This window comes from Podarcis liolepis (assembly GCF_965112155.1).
Source record: "Podarcis liolepis genome assembly, chromosome: 12".
In the NCBI taxonomy this organism is placed as follows: domain Eukaryota; kingdom Metazoa; phylum Chordata; class Lepidosauria; order Squamata; family Lacertidae; genus Podarcis; species Podarcis liolepis.
In genome coordinates, this window is record NC_139563.1 from 51999665 (window position 1) to 52017688 (window position 18024).

The 18024-nt window shown below is 42.7% G+C and overlaps 2 protein-coding genes across 39 annotated transcripts in view; one reads left to right on the forward strand and one right to left on the reverse strand.

The window, feature by feature from the left end:
* LOC310689984 (uncharacterized protein) overlaps window positions 1-18024 on the forward strand; it is a 94994-nt gene that overhangs the window by 63202 nt on the left and 13768 nt on the right. For 2 of the 15 annotated variants that reach the window (XR_014517739.1, XR_014517740.1), the window contains exons 3-4: window positions 6458-6928; window positions 9763-9871. The exons of 9 other annotated variants lie outside the window; for them this stretch is intronic. Coding sequence is in view for 2 of the 6 variants with exons in the window: in XM_083468636.1 (XP_083324762.1) it covers window positions 9763-9871; window positions 16830-16908 (188 nt within the window). In the remaining 4 variants the exon portion in view is untranslated. Of the gene's footprint in view, window positions 1-6457; window positions 6929-9762; window positions 9872-14030; window positions 14880-16829; window positions 16909-18024 lie in introns of those variants that run through there. 4 more of the 15 variants (XM_083468636.1, XM_083468635.1, XR_014517736.1 and 1 more) reach the window with 3 other exon arrangements.
* ARPP21 (cAMP regulated phosphoprotein 21) overlaps window positions 1-18024 on the reverse strand; it is a 249595-nt gene that overhangs the window by 8890 nt on the left and 222681 nt on the right. The gene's annotated exons all lie outside the window — the stretch shown is intronic.

An 18024-nucleotide genomic window follows, 5' to 3' on the forward strand; every position in this document is an offset into this window, starting at 1 on the left:
AATGGTCAGGGGTCCCTTTACCTTTTTAATTACGTCTTTGTTTCTAGGCCTCATGCCCTCCACAGGCCACACCCCTTACCTGCTTTGCACTCAGTGTTTTTGCCTGCTGGAATGTGTCCTTGAACTGACAGTGTTTCTTGTTTGCCTGGGTGGGATGATGGAGAAACTAGCCTAACTGTACAAAGGTAGCATTTACATTCACTGTCCTGCCCACTCTTGCCTCTGGTCTCACCCACCATTAAGACCCTGTTGCCCAGAAGGGAATGTGGTCTCCCAACAAATAAAGGTCCCCCAGCACTGTTCTAAGACATCTCTAAGCATAACCTACATATACACAGTTGAATAAACACATTTAACCAGCTAATTGTCTGATTTATCCATGTACAGTGCAATCTTATACATATCCACTTCAATGTGGATTCTTTCCCACCTGCCTTCTGTGTAATGTCTTATTTTATTGCAAGATAGAGGACAAGGACTTTCTTTTGTGATTTGTAAGCTGCTCTGGGAGCCTTGTCTTTTTGGGGGATAAAGAGCAGGATTAAAATAAACTTTCTTTAGTTACTAATTACCGTATTTTTCACTCTATAAGACGCACCAGACCACAAGACGCACCTAGTTTTTGGAGGAGGAAAACAAGAAAAACAATATTCTGAATCTCAGAAGCCAGAACAGCAAGAGGGATCGCTGCGCAGTGAAAGCAGCAATCCCTCTTGCTGTTCTGGCTTCTGGGATAGTTGCGCAGCCTGCATTCGCCCCATAAGACGCACACACATTTCCCCTTACTTTTTAGGAGGAAAAAAGTGAGTCTTATAGAGCAAAAAAGTGCCTACTCCCAAGGAAGTAGTGCAGGATTGCAGCCTTTATGTGTTTAGTCACAGCACAAAGGGCAGTGTGTGTTAGTGGATGCCATCTTTGAGATTCCTGCTTGGCTAAAGATTTATTATTTGTGATGGACCACATGGAATTGGCAGAAATGACTGGCAGAATTCGTGACCAGGGAGAAGAGTCGGTGGAGGAAGACTGGAAGAAATTTAAAGACTACCTGCAGAAGCACTGTAAAATTAAGGAATGTTAAAATGATGTTTGATTGAAAATATGTGGTACTGGTAAAAAGATGTTTAAGAAAATGTAAATAGGGATTGATAAAGGATAAATGCTAGAGGGTAAGGATTTGCTGGATTTAATATCTGAACTGGAATACAAAATGGGAGGTGTGAGGAGGTCAAGAAACTAGTGAATGAAGTATAAGATATGAAAATATTAATCTATTTTCTGTTTTGCTTTTTTCTTTTTTCTCTTTTTTCCTTCCCTTTTTTTTGTTAACTGTTTTCTATTGTGTATTGTCTATGTGTTTTGTTCTTGTATTTTTTTTACTTTTGTAGTTTAAATCTTGAATTTTTTATTGTTTGTGAAACTTTAATAAATATTATTTTAAAAAATAAAATAAAGATTTATTATTTGGCTTGGGGATACCCACTACTTTTCAGTTTCCGTTGTTCAATGGTAAAGCAAGAATAATGAGCCACTTAATAGTGTCATGACTGCGCGATTAAACAAGGCTTGTGAAACACCTAGCACAGATTTTAAAAACTAGTACATTAACATTATATACATGTACCCTCAGAGTAGATTTACAGTAGAGAGTGGCAACAGCACTAAGAGATCTTGAATTCATTTTTCACACCCTCAAATGCCAAAGAACTTCAGCCCTGATAGTCCCAAAGAGATAATATCTACAAAGTGACATTAACAACAATACACACTACACTAGAAGAGATGTTTTAGAATAAATATGATATCTAAAATTGAAAAAGATCTTTGGCATTTCCCAAGATTATGATTCAGGAACCTCCAGGTATGTACTACCGTCATCACATATCCAAATATTCATATTTTTGAAAAGGAGGCTTGAAGAAATATTGCATCTGGCAGTTTGTTAAATTGTATGTTAAAACCAACATTGGCATTGGAAGCACTGAAAAATAATTCCAATATTGTGATTAAGCCAGCAGACAAAGAAGGAGTCACATATAGTTATTTTGGAATAGAGGGGATTATCTGAAGGGAGTATAAAGACAATTCAGTGATTCTTCCTGCTACATGCACATTAAGCATAATTCTACAAAAGACATAAGGATTATTATTAAACTACTGCTACTGGTAAAAGGGACCACAGGTGGCACTGTGGGTTAAACCATAGTGCCTAGGACTTGCTGATCGAAAGGTCGGCAGTTCGAATCCCTGCGCGACAGGGTGAGCTCCTGTCGTTCGGTCCCAGCTCCTACCCACCTAGCAGTTCGAAAGCACCCCTAAGTGCAAGTAGATAAATAGGGACCGCTTCCTAGCGGGAAGGTAAACGGCGTTTCCGTGTGCGGCGCTGGTGCTGGCTCGCCAGAGCAGCTTCGTCACGCTGGCCACGTAACCCGGAAGTGTCTCCAGACAGCGCCGGCTCCCGGCCTCTTGAGCGAGATGAGCGCGCAACCCTAGAGTCAGTCACGACTGGCCCTGACGGGCAGGAGTACCTTTACCTTACTGGTAAAAGAGGCAGAAGCTTTCGGATATATAAATAAGATGCACAGTATTTAAGTAGATGGTTCCAGTTTGTCACGTATTGCCAAAGATACAAAAAATACTCTCTACTCCAGGAACACAGACTGTATCAGGATCTTTTTTGGAACCTATACCTTGGTTCCATTTTGTTTGGATTTGTAAAACTCCTCTCCAGCTAGTTTCTTCTGCAAGGTTCCAGACACATATTTACAAAGAGAAACATGTGTTTGCAGCCTTGCAGGGGAAAACCAACACAGGCCAGGGAGATATAGAACAGGGAAAGTGATCAGCATGAAAAGAACCAGGCACAACTACTTTCTTTTCTACTCAAAAGTTCTTCTTTAAAAGTAAACACCTGCTGCCCATGACTGCTACATACAGTGAGGGGGGGGGGAAGTATTTGATCCCCTGCTAAATTTGCCCATTTGCCCTCTGACGAAGAAAGGACCAGTCCATAATTTTAATGGTAGGTTTATTGTAGCTGTGAGAGACATAATAACAACAGGAAAGCCCCCAGAAACCCAGAAGACAAAAGTCAGAGATTGATGTGCATTATAATGAGTGAAAGAAGTATTTGATCCCCTATCAACCAGCCAGATGTCAGGCTACCTGGTATCTTCACTGTATGTAACGAGCTGAGATTAGAAGCACCTGCTGTAAAGAAGAGGTCTTACCTGTAATCCCAGCTTGTTACAGTACCTGTACAAAAGACACCTGTAGACAGAAGCAATCAATCCAGCAGATTCAAAACTAGCCACCATGACCAAGACCAAAGAGTTGTCCAAGGATGTCAGAGACAAGATTGTAGACCTGCACAAGGCTGGACTGGGCTACAAGACTATTGCCAAGCAGCTTGGTGAGAAGGTGACAACAGTTGGTGCAATAATTCGCAAATGGAAGAAACACAAAATAATTGTCAACCTCCCTTGGTCTGGGGCTCCATGCAAGATCTCATCTCGTGGAGTTGCAATGATCAGACCACCAGTGATGAAGCAGCCCAGAACTACACGGGGGGAACTTGTCAATGATCTCAGGGCAGCTGGGACCATAGTCACCATGAAAACAGTTGGTCACACACTATGCTGTGAAGGACTGAGATTTTGCAGAGCCCGCAAGGTCCCCTTGCTCAAGACAGCACATGTACAGGCCCGTCTGCAGTTTGCCAATGCACATCTGAATGAACCAGAGGAGAAGTGGGTGAAAGTGTTGTGGTCAGATGAGACCAAAACCAAGCTCTTTGGCATCAACTCAATTTGCCGTGTTTGGAGGAGGAGGAATGCTGCCTACGACCCCAAGAGCACCATCCCCACCGTCAAACATGGAGGGGGACATATTATGCTTTGGGGGTGTTTGTCTGCTAAGGGGGACGGGACACCTTCACCGCATCGAAGGGACGATGGACGGGACCATGTATCGTCAAATCTTGGGAGAGCACCTCCTTCCCTCAGCCAGGGCATTGAAAATGGGTCAAGGATGGGTATTCCAGCATGACAATGACCCAAAACACATGGCCAAGGCAACAAAAGAGTGGCTCAAGAAGAAGCACATTAAGGTCTTGGAGTGGCCTAGCCAGTCTCCAGACCTTAACCCCATCGAAAATCTGTGGAGGGAGCTGAAGGTTTGAGTAGCTACACATCAGCCTCAAAATCTTACTGACTTGGAGAGGATCTGCAAAGAGGAGTGGGACAAAATACCTCCTGAGATGTGTGCAAACCTGGTAGCCACCTACAAGAAACTTCTGACCTCTGTAATTGCCAACAAGGGTTTTGCCACCAAGTACTAAGTCATCTTTTGCAAAGAGATCAAATACTTATTTAACTCATTACAATGCACATCAATCTCTGACTTTTGTCTTCTGGGTTTCTGGGGGGTTTTCCTGTTGTTATTCTGTCTCTCACAGCTACAATAAACCTACCATTAAAATTATGGACTGGTCATTTCTTTGTCAGAGGGCAAACAGGCAAATTTAGCAGGGGATCAAATACTTTCCTCCCCTCACTGTACATGCAATTTCCTGAGCTGCTCAATCAAAATACAAAGCCTGGGAAGGTCTTTGTTTACTTCAATGGGAAAATTCCCTTTATCTTAAAATATACCACACCCCTGCAGTGAAGCTTGCCATTAATGCAGGATTTGGCTAATTTTCTCTGGTGCTAATGATATCAGTATTCTCTCAAACTGCGGAAGATCAAAACACTCTTAAGCTGGTGGCACTCTTCTTAGTTTCACTGAACATAGCAAGTGTGGCAAATAGTCTTAGAATCATTATGTCAAAGATTCCTCTATTTAGCTAGAGCTGCACAAGAGCAGAGCTTTGAACTAGTATCCTCTGTAGATTATTATTGTTGGTATATTATCTCCTAATGCTATTGATTTTAAAATGCCCTTTAGTTCTGGTTTAGAAATCCCAACCTCCCAAGACTTGTTTTCAGCTAAACAGCGGTATATTTATAGTAACACTGTCACTAAAAGGGCTCTGTTCATCTGCACTTACTGAACCCAACATGCAACTACATCATTCTAGGGGGATGTAAGCTTACCTGTGTATTGCTGCAGTGCAAAACTAGAGCACCTTTCTGTTAGCTTGCTTCCAACTGAGAAAACTCCTTTCTACTAACCACAAAGCGTGTTCTCCCTAACAGAGAGCACGTGTTGCGGTTGGGGGAACAAGCCACCCTGCCGTTACTGGGCAGATTTGGTGAGGAACCCAAGCCTTTAAGTGGTTAAAATTGGGTTGCTGGGGAGTTTTGATTGTTGCCAATTTGGAGGAGGGGTCAGAGTCTTTAAATACAGGGGCCAGACGTTGGACGTTCTCTTGGCCGTTTTGCACCGGATCACCCGCCCTCCCTCCCTTTTATAGGGTGGTTTTTTCTTGATCGCTTGACCTTGCTATGCCTGTCATGGGGTCGTCCGCCTTGGTGCGGGGGCCTAGTAGGAATTTTGCCATCTGGCTGATTGGCTGGGGCCATTTGGTTTTTGCCTACTGCGTAGCAATTCGTCACAACTTGTAAGGTTGGCGGTTAGGCATTGGTTAAATTGGTGCTTGGAGGGGTAAGTGCCTATCCCTCCAAATGATGCGGAAAGGGAATTCCGTTAAAGGAATCCAGGGGCTTGCCATTCTTTTTGTCCTTGTCCCTGGCATCGGACTTGGGCCGTGCAAGCCCCACAGGAACATGAGGGTGAGAAGGGAGGGACTGATTCCCAGCTTCATTTCTCACCCAATACTTGTTTCCCACGCTGGCTTCCGGTGGTGTCCGGAAGGCCAGCTCTGTCTCTGAGGGCAAGGACAGATAGTCATAACCAATGCCTAAGCAACCACTCACATTTTTTGTATTTTGAATAAAGTTGTGGCCAAAATTATGCCAAAAACCTTAACCAAAAATTGATGTGTGAAGTGTGAATTTTTTGGGGGGTGGCATTGTGGGACTCAACACGCAACAGTACACTAAAGTGGTGATTGCAAAATTAAGTATAGTAGTCTTAAAACATACTGCATATTTTGGCCATGTAATCTCAAATGTTTGCAAAAGAAGGCCTTTATAATCCCGGCCTCCTCCCCCTAGTGAAATTTTGTCTCTTTCGCAATTTAAACCAGGACCACTAACAGGGCCCCCAGACTCTTAGCTTTATTTAATTTTTTTAAGTACGTCAACCAGACACTTTTAAAGAAAGTTATACAACAAAACAAGACGGAGGCTTTGGCACTTGGCAGGCAGGCAGCAGCATTCCTCAGTACAGTACAGGTAACCGCTTTCCCTGTTGCTAAGCAAGAGGAGGAAGGAATTTTGAATATCCCCATCTGGGACTTAGGAGGAGGCTAGAACAAAAACAGCTAGACATAGGACGATAGTGGAGTTTGCTTATGTACTTTCCTAATGCCCACATTATTTCATTCAATCTGCAGGTAGGATGCCTGTACAGAATCAGACACAACTGGCTGGCTTTGTTTCAGTGGGCAGTAAGTCCTTTGAAATAAATGGTGCTTTCTTCCTACTGGAGAGGGAAAAAATGGCAATATTGCAGTGTCTCTTTTCTCAATTATCCATTTTCCCCCACCAGACGCTAATGGTCTGCTATTTATTAATATACAGTAACCATAAATCAAAAAAACCTGGTAACCTTAATTACGCAGTAATTTCGCTCCACCTCAGTTTCTTCAGCAGGGCGTGAATAAAATATTTTGGTCATGCTAACTCATCAAACTACCATTCAAACAAAAACATACACTGTTGAGTGGTAAACTATTTTAATTAGTCTTAATTTCACTCTTCATTTCTACCAGCAGAAAAAGCCAAAACAAAAAGCGCTTGTGGTATGTGTCCATGATTTGCGTAATAAAAACATATACATTTGAAAGCAATTTTTAAAAATTAAGGTAGGTTGGCATTTCAGCTTATTTTCTATTTTCTCTCCAAGGGAACAGTAGGTAAGGTCAATCCTGTAGCTTATGTGAGGAAATTGAATGAGAGATGGCTCCTAGGAGATGTGGCATTATTAACAAGAACACAAGACAGGGCACAGTTGAACAATTTAAAGATAAATGATCACACTTGGGTTTGGGTGTTTTTTTTTTGACATCAGAATAGGGAACGCGAGAGAGCTTTCATTTGACACAATTGTATCTGAGTAGGTATTTAAATGGGGAAGAAATGAATGGAGAAATACGGATTTGAGCAAGCTAAGGAACTACTTCCCCATTGCAAGAAAGCACCTCGTCTCTTCTTTTTCTCATACAAAAAAGCACTTCCAAAACACAGTGCAGCTTTGAGAATGTCTTGATATTGGAAAATGGTTTCCTATTGAAATCCAGCCTTGCGCCTGCTGTTTCTGGGCTTTATGCTCCTTCAGGTACCCTTCTGTTTTTATGCTTCAAATTACCCCTTGCATTTTCAAACACACATTTTTTTTTTTTTAAAGTTAAATATTAAGGGTACCTTTTATATAACATGAAACTCAAGGCAGCCACAGAATTCTGAAAAGAAACATTCATTTTTGTTTCTTATTTAAAAAATGAGCCTTTCTGGGGCTGTGACCGTAAGGCGAAGCAACTGCAATTATTTTCGCTTGCAACATTCTAAATCAGGGGCTTCAATTATAGCAGTATAATTTAGGGAAATCGGCTTGTCTCCAGTCCTGGAAACTATCTGTAGCCCTAAACCTGGTGCAAATGCATTACCAGTGCAATCCATGCATGAATATCGGAACTAAATGAGTACAACATTCCCATTACTTAGGAGTAAGCACAATGAAGCTCAGAGGAACTGACTTCCAAGCAAACATCTACATGGAAACAATGAAAGCTAGTGAGAGCACTGGTTCCATCTGACTCAGTATTGTCTACACAGACTGGTAGCACCTCTCTAGAGTCTGAGGCAGGAAACATTGCCAGCTCCAACAGGAGATGCCAGGAACTGAACCTCAGAATGTTTGCATAGAGACCAGATGCTCTAGCACTGAGCCACAGCCCTTGAACACTTCCTAGGCAGACGTTCTCAGTATTCTGAAATCCTTGGATTTTATAAGAGACAAAAGCGTCACCCAGCCAATAAATGACACAAGCAAGAACAGAGTGAAAGAAAGAAAAACGTTTCATGCTGTTGAGCTCACTAATGCCAAAGGACAGTCTGCGGCTTTGTGGAGATGAGGGTAATAAAGATGTTTCCACCAAAGCCAGCATTGTATGAAACAGAATCAATTTTGCATTGTTGGCAAATGCAGTCTCTATAAGCTATGTCCCCCAAATATGATATCTGATTTTAAACTTGTATTTAACTCAAGCTTATCATCAGAGGAAGACTTGTCAGTGGGCAAATGTCTATGCATTTGGGGGTGACAGAGAGAGGTCTTTGCAACCACATTTGAAGAATACATTTATGAAGGGGCAGGTTATGGATTTGTTTTGTTCTTGTTCGTGCTTTTATTGTGTATTTTGTGCTTTTATGCTGCGAACCAGCCCCTGGTAGGCAGGGAAGAGGCAGCAGCATGCTTTTCTCTTAAAACAATCTACTGACCACATGAGGCTGCCCAGAATTTATTAGAACACACATTAACTGATTACATTTAAATACAAGGTACTCAAATTGCCAGTATGGTTCTCCTTATCTGGGTTGGGATCGTGGGTTGGGGGCTTTAGCGCTTTGCCCTCTGTGGTGGTCTTGCTTCTGACCGGGGGTGGGGAGGGCACACCTGCAATTTACATTGTGATGAAGTCTCCCATTTGCCTCAATGGGAGGTTTCCATCCTCTATGCACAGGACCCCCAATCTGAATCTGGGTAACAGTGGCGGGCAATGGGTTCAAGTACAGTGGTGCCTCGCAAGACGAAATTAATTCGTTCCGCAAGTTTTTTCTTCTTGCGAGTTTTTCGTCTTGCGAAGCACGGTTTCCCAAAGGAATGCATTGAAAATCAATTAATGCGTTCCTATGGAGACCGTCCGGCGACAGAGGGGAAGCGCCGCTCTGTCCCCTCTTTTGAAGCAAGGGGCTGCGGGGAGAAGATAGCTTCTCCCCACAGCCCCTTGCTTCAAAAGAGGTCCGGGGACAGCGGGAAGCGCTTCCCGCTGTCCCCGGACCTGGGGCTGCAGGGAGAAGATCACTTCTTCCCCGCCGCCCCTTGCTTCAAAAGAGGTCCGGGGACAGCGGGAAGCGCTTCCCGCTATCCCTGGACCTGGGGCTGCAGGGAGAAGATCGCTTCTTCCCCGCTGTCCCCAGACCTTTTTTGAAGCAAGGGGCTGCGGGGAGATCGCTTCTCCACGCCGCCCCTTGCTTCAAAAGAGGTCCGGGGACAGCAGGGAAGACCCGCTGTCCCCGGAGCTTGCGGGGCAAGCTTCGTTTTGTGAAGCAAGCCCATAGGGAAATTCGTCTTGCGAGGCAACTCGAAAACGAAAAAACCTTTCGTTTTGCGAGTTTTTCGTCTCACGAGGCGTTCGTCTTGCGGGGTACCACTGTACCTTGTCCCTCCTCCCCACTAGTCTCCATGTTTCTGTGCCCTGGAAGCCCTGGACCGGTTATTTTCACAATCGAGTCAATGGGGGCAGATATGATCTGGCATTGGTGGTGATGGGGAAACGGTACAACATTTTTGCCGTTTTAAGGATATTTATTTTATCAGAACTGACTTGTTTGTATGCACAGGCTTTCTCTCTTTCCCCCTCCGATTCCTGCAGCACCTCATTTTTCCTTACCTCCTGTCATTCAACTTTCTGTTCAGCTGCTTGGGGACCAGTCTGAACATTGAAAAGCACATTGGAGCTGCAAGAGGAAGTGGGAATGAGCTCTTCCAACTTCTCCCTTCCCATACCTTTATCTACTTTCCAAAGGTAACCACCCTAACAACACCAGAAAGGGGACAACAAGAGGTGCTCTCAAATGTCTTGAAGGCCACTTGTGCACATCATGTTGGTGACCCAATGGAATGGACTTACAAGGACCTGCTTGGCTTTGGTAAAACCATTTGTGAAACTAAGCAATGGGAGAGTCCAGTCATTTACCGTATTTTTCGCTCCATAAGACAAACTTTTTTCCTCCTAAAAGGTAAGGGGAAATGTGAGTGCGTCTTATGGAGCGAATGGCGCTGCGCAGAGAGGGAGAGCTGCCCAACGCCCGTTCAGCGAAGTGGGAGGAGGAACAGGAGGAGACCCTTCTGTTCCTCCTCCTGCTTCGCTGAAGGGGTGCTGCGCAGCTCTCCCTCTCTGTTCAGCGCCTCTCCTGCGAAGGAGAAGTGCTGCGCAGAGGAGAACTGCGCAGCAACGCGTCTGTCCTGGCTTCTGCCTTAGCCACGCGCAGCCTCTTCGGGCAGGGGGAGCCTTCATCCCACTGCCCTGAAGAGGCTTGGCGCGGTTATCCCAGAAGCCAGAACAGCCACACGGTATCCCAGAAGCCAGATCCCTCTTGCTGTTCTGGCTTCTGGGATTCAGAATATTTGTTTCTTGTTTTCCTCCTCCCAAACCTAGGTGCGCCTTATGGTCTGGTGCATCTTATGGAGCGAAAAATACGGTATATCTTGGCTTCTGGCCAGGGTCGTCTTAAGCATATCTGGTGGTGTGGTGCAAAGCTCCCTCTGGTGTCTGCCCCCCCCCCCCGCTGCCTGTTTCCCAGAGTTTTTTAGGGAGGACAGCACTGCCGGCGGAGCTGGAGGAGGCAGGCAGCAGCTGGAGGGGGGCTTCTCCGGCGGGGAAGAGGCAGAGGCTGGACGCAGCGCCTCCTGGCTCAGCTGGCCACTGTGCCGCGGTGGCCATGGCAGACAGAGGCTCCAGGCGCGGCACTGCTTTGGCGTGGCATGGCGGAGGCGGGCAAGGGCAGTCAGATGATGCCGGGAGGCGCCACGTCCAGCCTCCGCCTCTTCCCTGGCGCCCTCCAGAACGTGGTGCCCCTGCGTCTCGTGCCACTAGCCTCTATGGTTCTGGCCACACATACAGATCCTTCACAACTCCTTTTATGCAAGCAGGAATACCATGAAGTCTCCCATTAACAGTCGTTTTTTTGTTTCGTCTGAACTGGAAAATTGTTTTTAACAGCTTCATGATATTAAACCAACTTAAAACCATGGTTTAATATTCTGGGTTTGCTCCAAAGCTGTTAGCCATAGTTTATCAGTATCAGATGGAATGGGAAACTATATTTAATGGGAGACCTCCTGGGAGGAAACAGAGAGGCTGAGTGAATGGCTAAAAGGCTTGTCCATATTTTTGGCTTATTGAGAGATGATTATTTAGACCAAGTCAATGGATTTATTTTGGTGATTAATGTGACATTAAAACAAAAGGATATGGCAATTTAATCCTCAAGTTAAGATATATATTCCTAGCAAATATATCATTCCTAACTTCAAAAGCTGCCTTCTTTAGAGCTTGTTTCTTCAATATCTCACTCTATATTAGAACAAAAACTTCTGCAAAAGTGTAAGCAAATTAGGCTGCAAGTAATGAACAAATAAATATTCCATAAGAATTTTAGCAAGGCTTTGGTTTTGTATATAGAAATTGTAATGTTTAAAAGGGGGGAAAGATAAATCTAATGTTCAATCATTGGATATGTCTAGATGTAGCAAAGCTCTTGAATTGGATACCAATAATATTCATAATGAATGGATGCTTAGTACCCCAAAGAGCTCATTCACTCTTTGTCCACATGCCTTGACTTAAGCATGGCTTTCTTTCCTTAACCACAGTTAAGCACTGTTTGTGTGAGATGTTGCTGAGCTAATTCCCATCATCCTTGACCATTGGCCATGTTGTCTGGGGCTGATAGGACTTGGAGTAGAGCAACAACTGCAGGAAATCAGGTTGGCTACCGCTGATTTAGCACATTTATACAGTGGTGCCCCGCAAGACGAAAGCCTCGCAAGACGGAAAACTCGCTAGACGAAAGAGTTTTCCATTTTGGAGGTGCTTCGCAAAACGCATCTCCTATGGGCTTGCTTCGCAAGACGAAAATGTCTTGTGAGTTCCTGCGGGGTTTTTTTCCTCCCCCCCCTTTTCTAAGCCGCTAAGCCGCTTATCAGCTGATCCGATAAGCCGATAAGCTGCTAAAAGCCGCTAAAAGCTGCTAATAGCGCTAATCCGCTAATCCGTCAATGGGCTTGCTTCGCAAGACGAAAAAACCGCTAGAGGAAGAGAATCACAGAACGGATTCTTTTCGTCTTGCGAGGCACCACTGTACCTCATTTTTCTTCCACCACAAAATGAAAGGCAACTTCCATGAGGTTCTCATATGGTCTCCCATTAAGGCATTGGCCAGTCCCAGACCTGCTTATCTTTAGCAAAGTGGCTGTGTTATAGACTCTCAGATCATGCCCTGCTTATTGAAAGAGAAAGACACTTTTATCTGCTGTACGGTATCTAACTAATTTTGTTTGTGAAGCAATTTACAGCATAGGAGTTGTTAGGGGTTAGTTAGTAGGAAGATGGGTAATGTTTCTTGGCATCTTCTCCAGCAAAGAATGAAGCATATAAGCCTCAGATTCTAAATGAAAATACAGTCTGCAACATAAACTATTTAAGAGGATGAAAATGAACACATTAAAAACAGGCTTCAACCACTTTTATAGTCAACTGATAAAAATAAAACCCTAATTACGACTATAAAACAAACCCCACAAACGGGCCTTCTTTATTCTGAAGCAAACTTTCCATCTTAAAATGAAATAATAAAAGAAGTCATCAGAATGCGCTTTGCATAATTTCATGTTATGATGCATTACAATTTGCACAAATAAAAGTCCCAAAAGCAGGAAGATAACATATTGTCCCGGCAAATGATCAAAATGCTGACATTGACAGCTGTGATTTATTGAGGCAATTCAAATACACTTTGAAAGTATATTAGCTTTGCCTCTGCCCACAAAGGGCACATTTCAGCAGGGTAGACCACTCCAATGATAAATGACGTACCAGGACCCAATGAAGGCAATTGCCACATCAGATGCCCAAAGGCCCCAAATTACTGCAATAATGTGGTTTTCATGATAATGCCTCACATTTGGTGGCATCCAGAATAAGTGAAGAATAATCTTTGCTGTGCTTTGAAGGCGGGAAAGGGAGATAACATTATGACAGCGACTGTGCCTCTATAGTCACATTTTCACATTTACAATGGCTTGCAAATGGCATCTGGAATTAAACATGACCTCTGAGGTCACAGACGGTGCCCTGACTTTGAAACCAAAAAGAAGAAAGCACTTCAGATCAGATCTAAAAAGCATAAGGATACAGAATGCCACCAGAGGAAAATCTGCCCTGATGTGCCATTCAGGAGAATGAACAAATTGAGCTTTATGTATGAAGGCAACTGTGATGTGCCATAGTTAAAAAAAACAACTAAGGTTGCAATCCTGTACCCACTTCTCTGTATGTAAATCCCATGGAATGAGACATGTATAGGATTGTGCTGTAATAGTAAAATCCCAATTAATATACTCAAGAACAAGGCAAGTGGGTATAAGATCACGGAATACCGGTAATTCATTTGCCGATTTTGGAATTGATAATCTACAGTATCCTGAGAAGAACTGAGCCAGATTTACACCTCAATATTACATAGGATTATGTGGAAGTATACATAGTTAAATACAACTAAACTCAACGAAAGCATGCTCAGAATTGCAACTATAGTTTCATATCATTTCAGTTCCACTGTCAAATTATTTTATGGATCTAATTTAACGATTAGGTAAATAGGAACATAATACGCAATGACATTGCTTGCTATCAAGCTGCATTTATTTCATGCTGCAAAGCATCTTTTAGGTTTTAGATGCATTTTCAGGAATTTAACTGAGTACATGTAAAGTGTAATTTTAACAGACTTTTTATTGCTAGCTAATGAAAACTGGATGCATCCAGCATTATTTTAAGCTCAGTGCAGCATGAAAAGAATTACTTTAATATACCATTATTGTGATGAACTTTACAACAGCTTTTAGAAAAGAAAATACAGTAGTACAGCATGTAAATGGACATGCATTTTCTGGTTTCCCAGGGCAAAATGAAGGGCCACTTTTTGTACCCAAGTACAGATGTCAGTGTCTGAAATGCACAGGCATTGTAACAGGTACTAAAGGGGTGTGTGTGTTTTAAATTCATATTTTTCTTTCAAAATAATCACAAATGGGACCTCAGTTCTTTCAAACATAGTTGAAACATGCACACACCCTTCAGATCTGTGAATTTATGAACAGATGGCAGCAATGATTTAACTCTTTTCAGGTTTTTAAAAAATCCATAATTACAAAACACAGGGCATGTTTCCTATAGATGCATGAAAACTGTGCTGCTGATACCATGATATTTTCAAAATGACAACTAGACATAAAAGCCTAGGAGGAATGTTCCCTTAGTTCTTTTGCTCAGTTCCCCCATTTAATACACAATTTAACAATGTGAAGCACCTCTTATTTATACTGCTTTATTATACTATTATTATTTCTTACTGTTGGGGGAAAATATATATAACTTTGGGGGATTTGCTCCAAATCTTTTGAGGAGCATAGCCTAAACTGAGTCTTATAGGACTGTTCATCAGTCATTGTTGAGCTTAATGTAACAACCATTGACAACCTTCACACTTCCCCGTTCAGCTCAAAGTAATGTATGCTGAAACTGATATTCTAATACTACCGTTGCAAAAATGTACTCCTATACTGAAGAGGAGTTAGGAATCCAGTTTTAGAGGGAATAACAAGTGGACCCACCCAGATCCACTTTCAAACTCCATTTTCCACAGTTCTCAGCACCATTGGATGCTATGATGAATTTAGACCCATTTTAGATCAAACAGGAGCCTGGACATTCTGGACTCCAGGATCCCAAAGCATTTCAGAGTTCAATACATCTCCTGGCTGCAATCTAAGTTGCTGGATTTTAGACAGTACTCTTGAATCCAATGACTGAAAAGTTATGAACCCAGCTCATCCTTTCATACACAACAGTGGAAGCAAACCCACATGCTGAAGATAGAGATAATACTTAATGCAGGACTGCCTAAGCACAATAAAGCTCACAGAATTTGCCCCTCGTTCCAATGGGCTTCCATCAAGGTTTTCCGAAACTAGTAATCACACCAAAGTGCCAAACTAGGAGCAAATAGTTCTGAATCAAGTCATAATGCTAAGAATCAGTTCCAGGGGATACTTCCTGCCTCCATAAACATACAGAATATTTTTAGGATCTTAGCCAGTGCACAGAGCCAAAGTAGAGAAAAAGCTTTTCTTAGGGTCTAGTTGCCTTTGGGGCATGTAAGTAAACAGCTGCAAAATGGCAAGACTTGACTTGAAATCCTATGCGTACTTACCTGCAAGTAAGTGCAATTTACTTTGGTGGGATTTCTGAGTACTGTATTTTTCGCCCTATAGGACGCACTTTTTCCCCTCCAAGTCCTGCCCCGCTCCGGATGGCGGCGCAGAGCTGCCTGCAGTCCCGGGATCAGTGCACTTCTCCCCATCGCCAGCCCCACAAGCTCGGGGGACAGCGGGGAGGCAGAGTGTGCCTTCCCACTGTTCCCCGACCTGGTTCTTCCAGCCCCGCACCTGGGGGGGAAATAATTTTTTTTCTTTATTTCCCCCCCAAAAAACTAGGTGCGTCTTATGGGTCGGAGCGTCCTATGGGGCGCAAAATACGGTATATTGTGGTGGCAGTGATTGTATATTGCTCCCCGCCCCCCTCCCCAAACTGTAGAGTCTATGGTTTGAATAAAGCAACAGATCCTTCGAAAGGGCAAGGTTTCGCATAAAAAGGGAAGGATCTAAACACGAAAATAAATAAATAAAAGCCACATCCTAAGCAATCCCGATGGAATAAAGGAATAAACTGATTTTCTCAGATGAACTGTTTTATGAGAAAGAAATACATTTCCATTTACAGTACTCCCCCCCATCTATGTTGCAATATAAAGGTAAACGCTTTCCCCCAGGATCAATATATTTGCACAAACATGGCCAATACTATATATATATATATATATAAGGCTTTAGCAACTAATCCACACCTAATGACCCACCTAAGTGGTACTCAGAATATCACTCAAGAAATCACTCAAGATATCCCTCAAGTAATTAAGGAACAAAAGAAGAAAAGAACACTAGCCTGGGAACTTCCCCTCTACCCAGAACTTTTGAGGCAATACACCACACCCCTCTACAGTATTTATAGGAACTCAAACACTGAGATCCCGCTCTGTTCCAGTAACAAGAAGCCGAAAGCACCAGCCTGAAGATGACGAGTGAGACCTCGTCGAAACGTCGCCTAGACACCCCAACTTTTACACGGGAAGACACCCGAGGACACCAAAACCTGCATATATATATATATATATATATATATATATATACACACACACACACATATATATATATATATCCACATATTGACAAAACTACATGTTGAAAGCTATTGTTCCATACTACATTTTCATATAGATATTATTTCATCAGCATTACACTTCTGTCAGATAATTTTCCTCTTGTTTAGCATAGGATTTTTGATCTCTATAACTATAGGTGTGTAAAGCAGAAATTTGCCAAGTTGTAATATAACTATATGGCATACTGTATATGTGGTAATCCAACCATTTGCACAAATTCACCTCACACTGGCAATGTGGCAAAGTGGTTTCCCATCTGGTTAACTGCATGCTGGGTTACATTACTTATGGTACCTACATTACTTGGTAAATGCATCTATAGTAACCTTGGCCTTAATACTGGGTTGAGATTTTGTTGATTGCTTGAAATCTATTTTTAAAGTGCAGAAGTCACACTAATAAATGTTGCTTATTCCCTAGTTTAGGACTGAAGCCTTAGTGTGGTACATTTTCATGATGCATAAGGTTATCACTAGCAAGAATACAGGTCACCACCATGGTAAGATGTACAGGATTTCCATTTAAATTATGCTAGTTATTTCTAAATTTGCATCTGTACATATAAATTAGAATATGCGGATTTCATGCATATCTCTGTCCTTTGTAAGTTTCCACCCTAGGGAGAATTTATTGGAGAGTGGCTCAATTCTTTCCTTTCCTTTTTTCTTTAAAATATCTAGTCAAATGCCACTGGCTGGATACCAAGTCTGTTCCTTACTTTCTTCCCGAAAACGAAGCAAATGCTGGTTGATTAATAGCAACTTGTCTCGAAACAGCAACATATGCCATTTTGCTAGTCAATTACAAGCATCTCTCTGAGGCAAACCATTCTTTTAACGTGCTCACACCTGTTTCCTCAATAAATCATAGTAGTCTATATTTACCCAGTGGGCCACATTATGCTGCAAATGAGAAGCTAGATGCAGTTCCAACTTCACAGTACCTTTGCATTATGTATCAGGAATGAATATATGAGCAACTTCTTCACTCCCCCCCCCAAAGCTTGTACTGCCTGTGCAGTAATGGAATAAGCTATAGTACATAAAAGTGTAATGAACAACAACAACACACGTCTGAGTTTAAGAAACAGAAATCTACAACCTTAGAGGAATTGTGAAAAATGCCTATTTTTTTGGGGGGGGTGACATATCTAGAATTTATTCTTGGAAGTAATGTCACAGTGCCAAACACATGGCGGTGCCTTTTCTTTCCTCTTCAGGGTCGGAAACAATAATGCGAGTTTCATCTTTTTGCCATATAGTTTCATTGCAAAATTAGAGAATGGTTTGGGAAAGTATTTGAAGTGTCTTCCTTTCACCACTGAATAAGCAAGTCCAGGTTTCTATATCTGGGATTAGATAAGGCCTGCCTCATTGCAGTAATTAAGTAATAAAGCTTAGTAGAATCAGACAACAAAAGCACTTCAGTTATAGGTAAAGGGTAAAGGGACCCCTGACCATTAGGTCCAGTCGTGACCGACTCTGGGGTTGCGGCACTCATCTCGCTCTATAGGCAGAGGGAGCCAGCATTTGTCCACAGACAGCTTCCAGGTCATGTGGCCAGCATGACTAAGCCACTTCTGGCGAACCAGAGCAGCACACGGAAACGCCGTTTA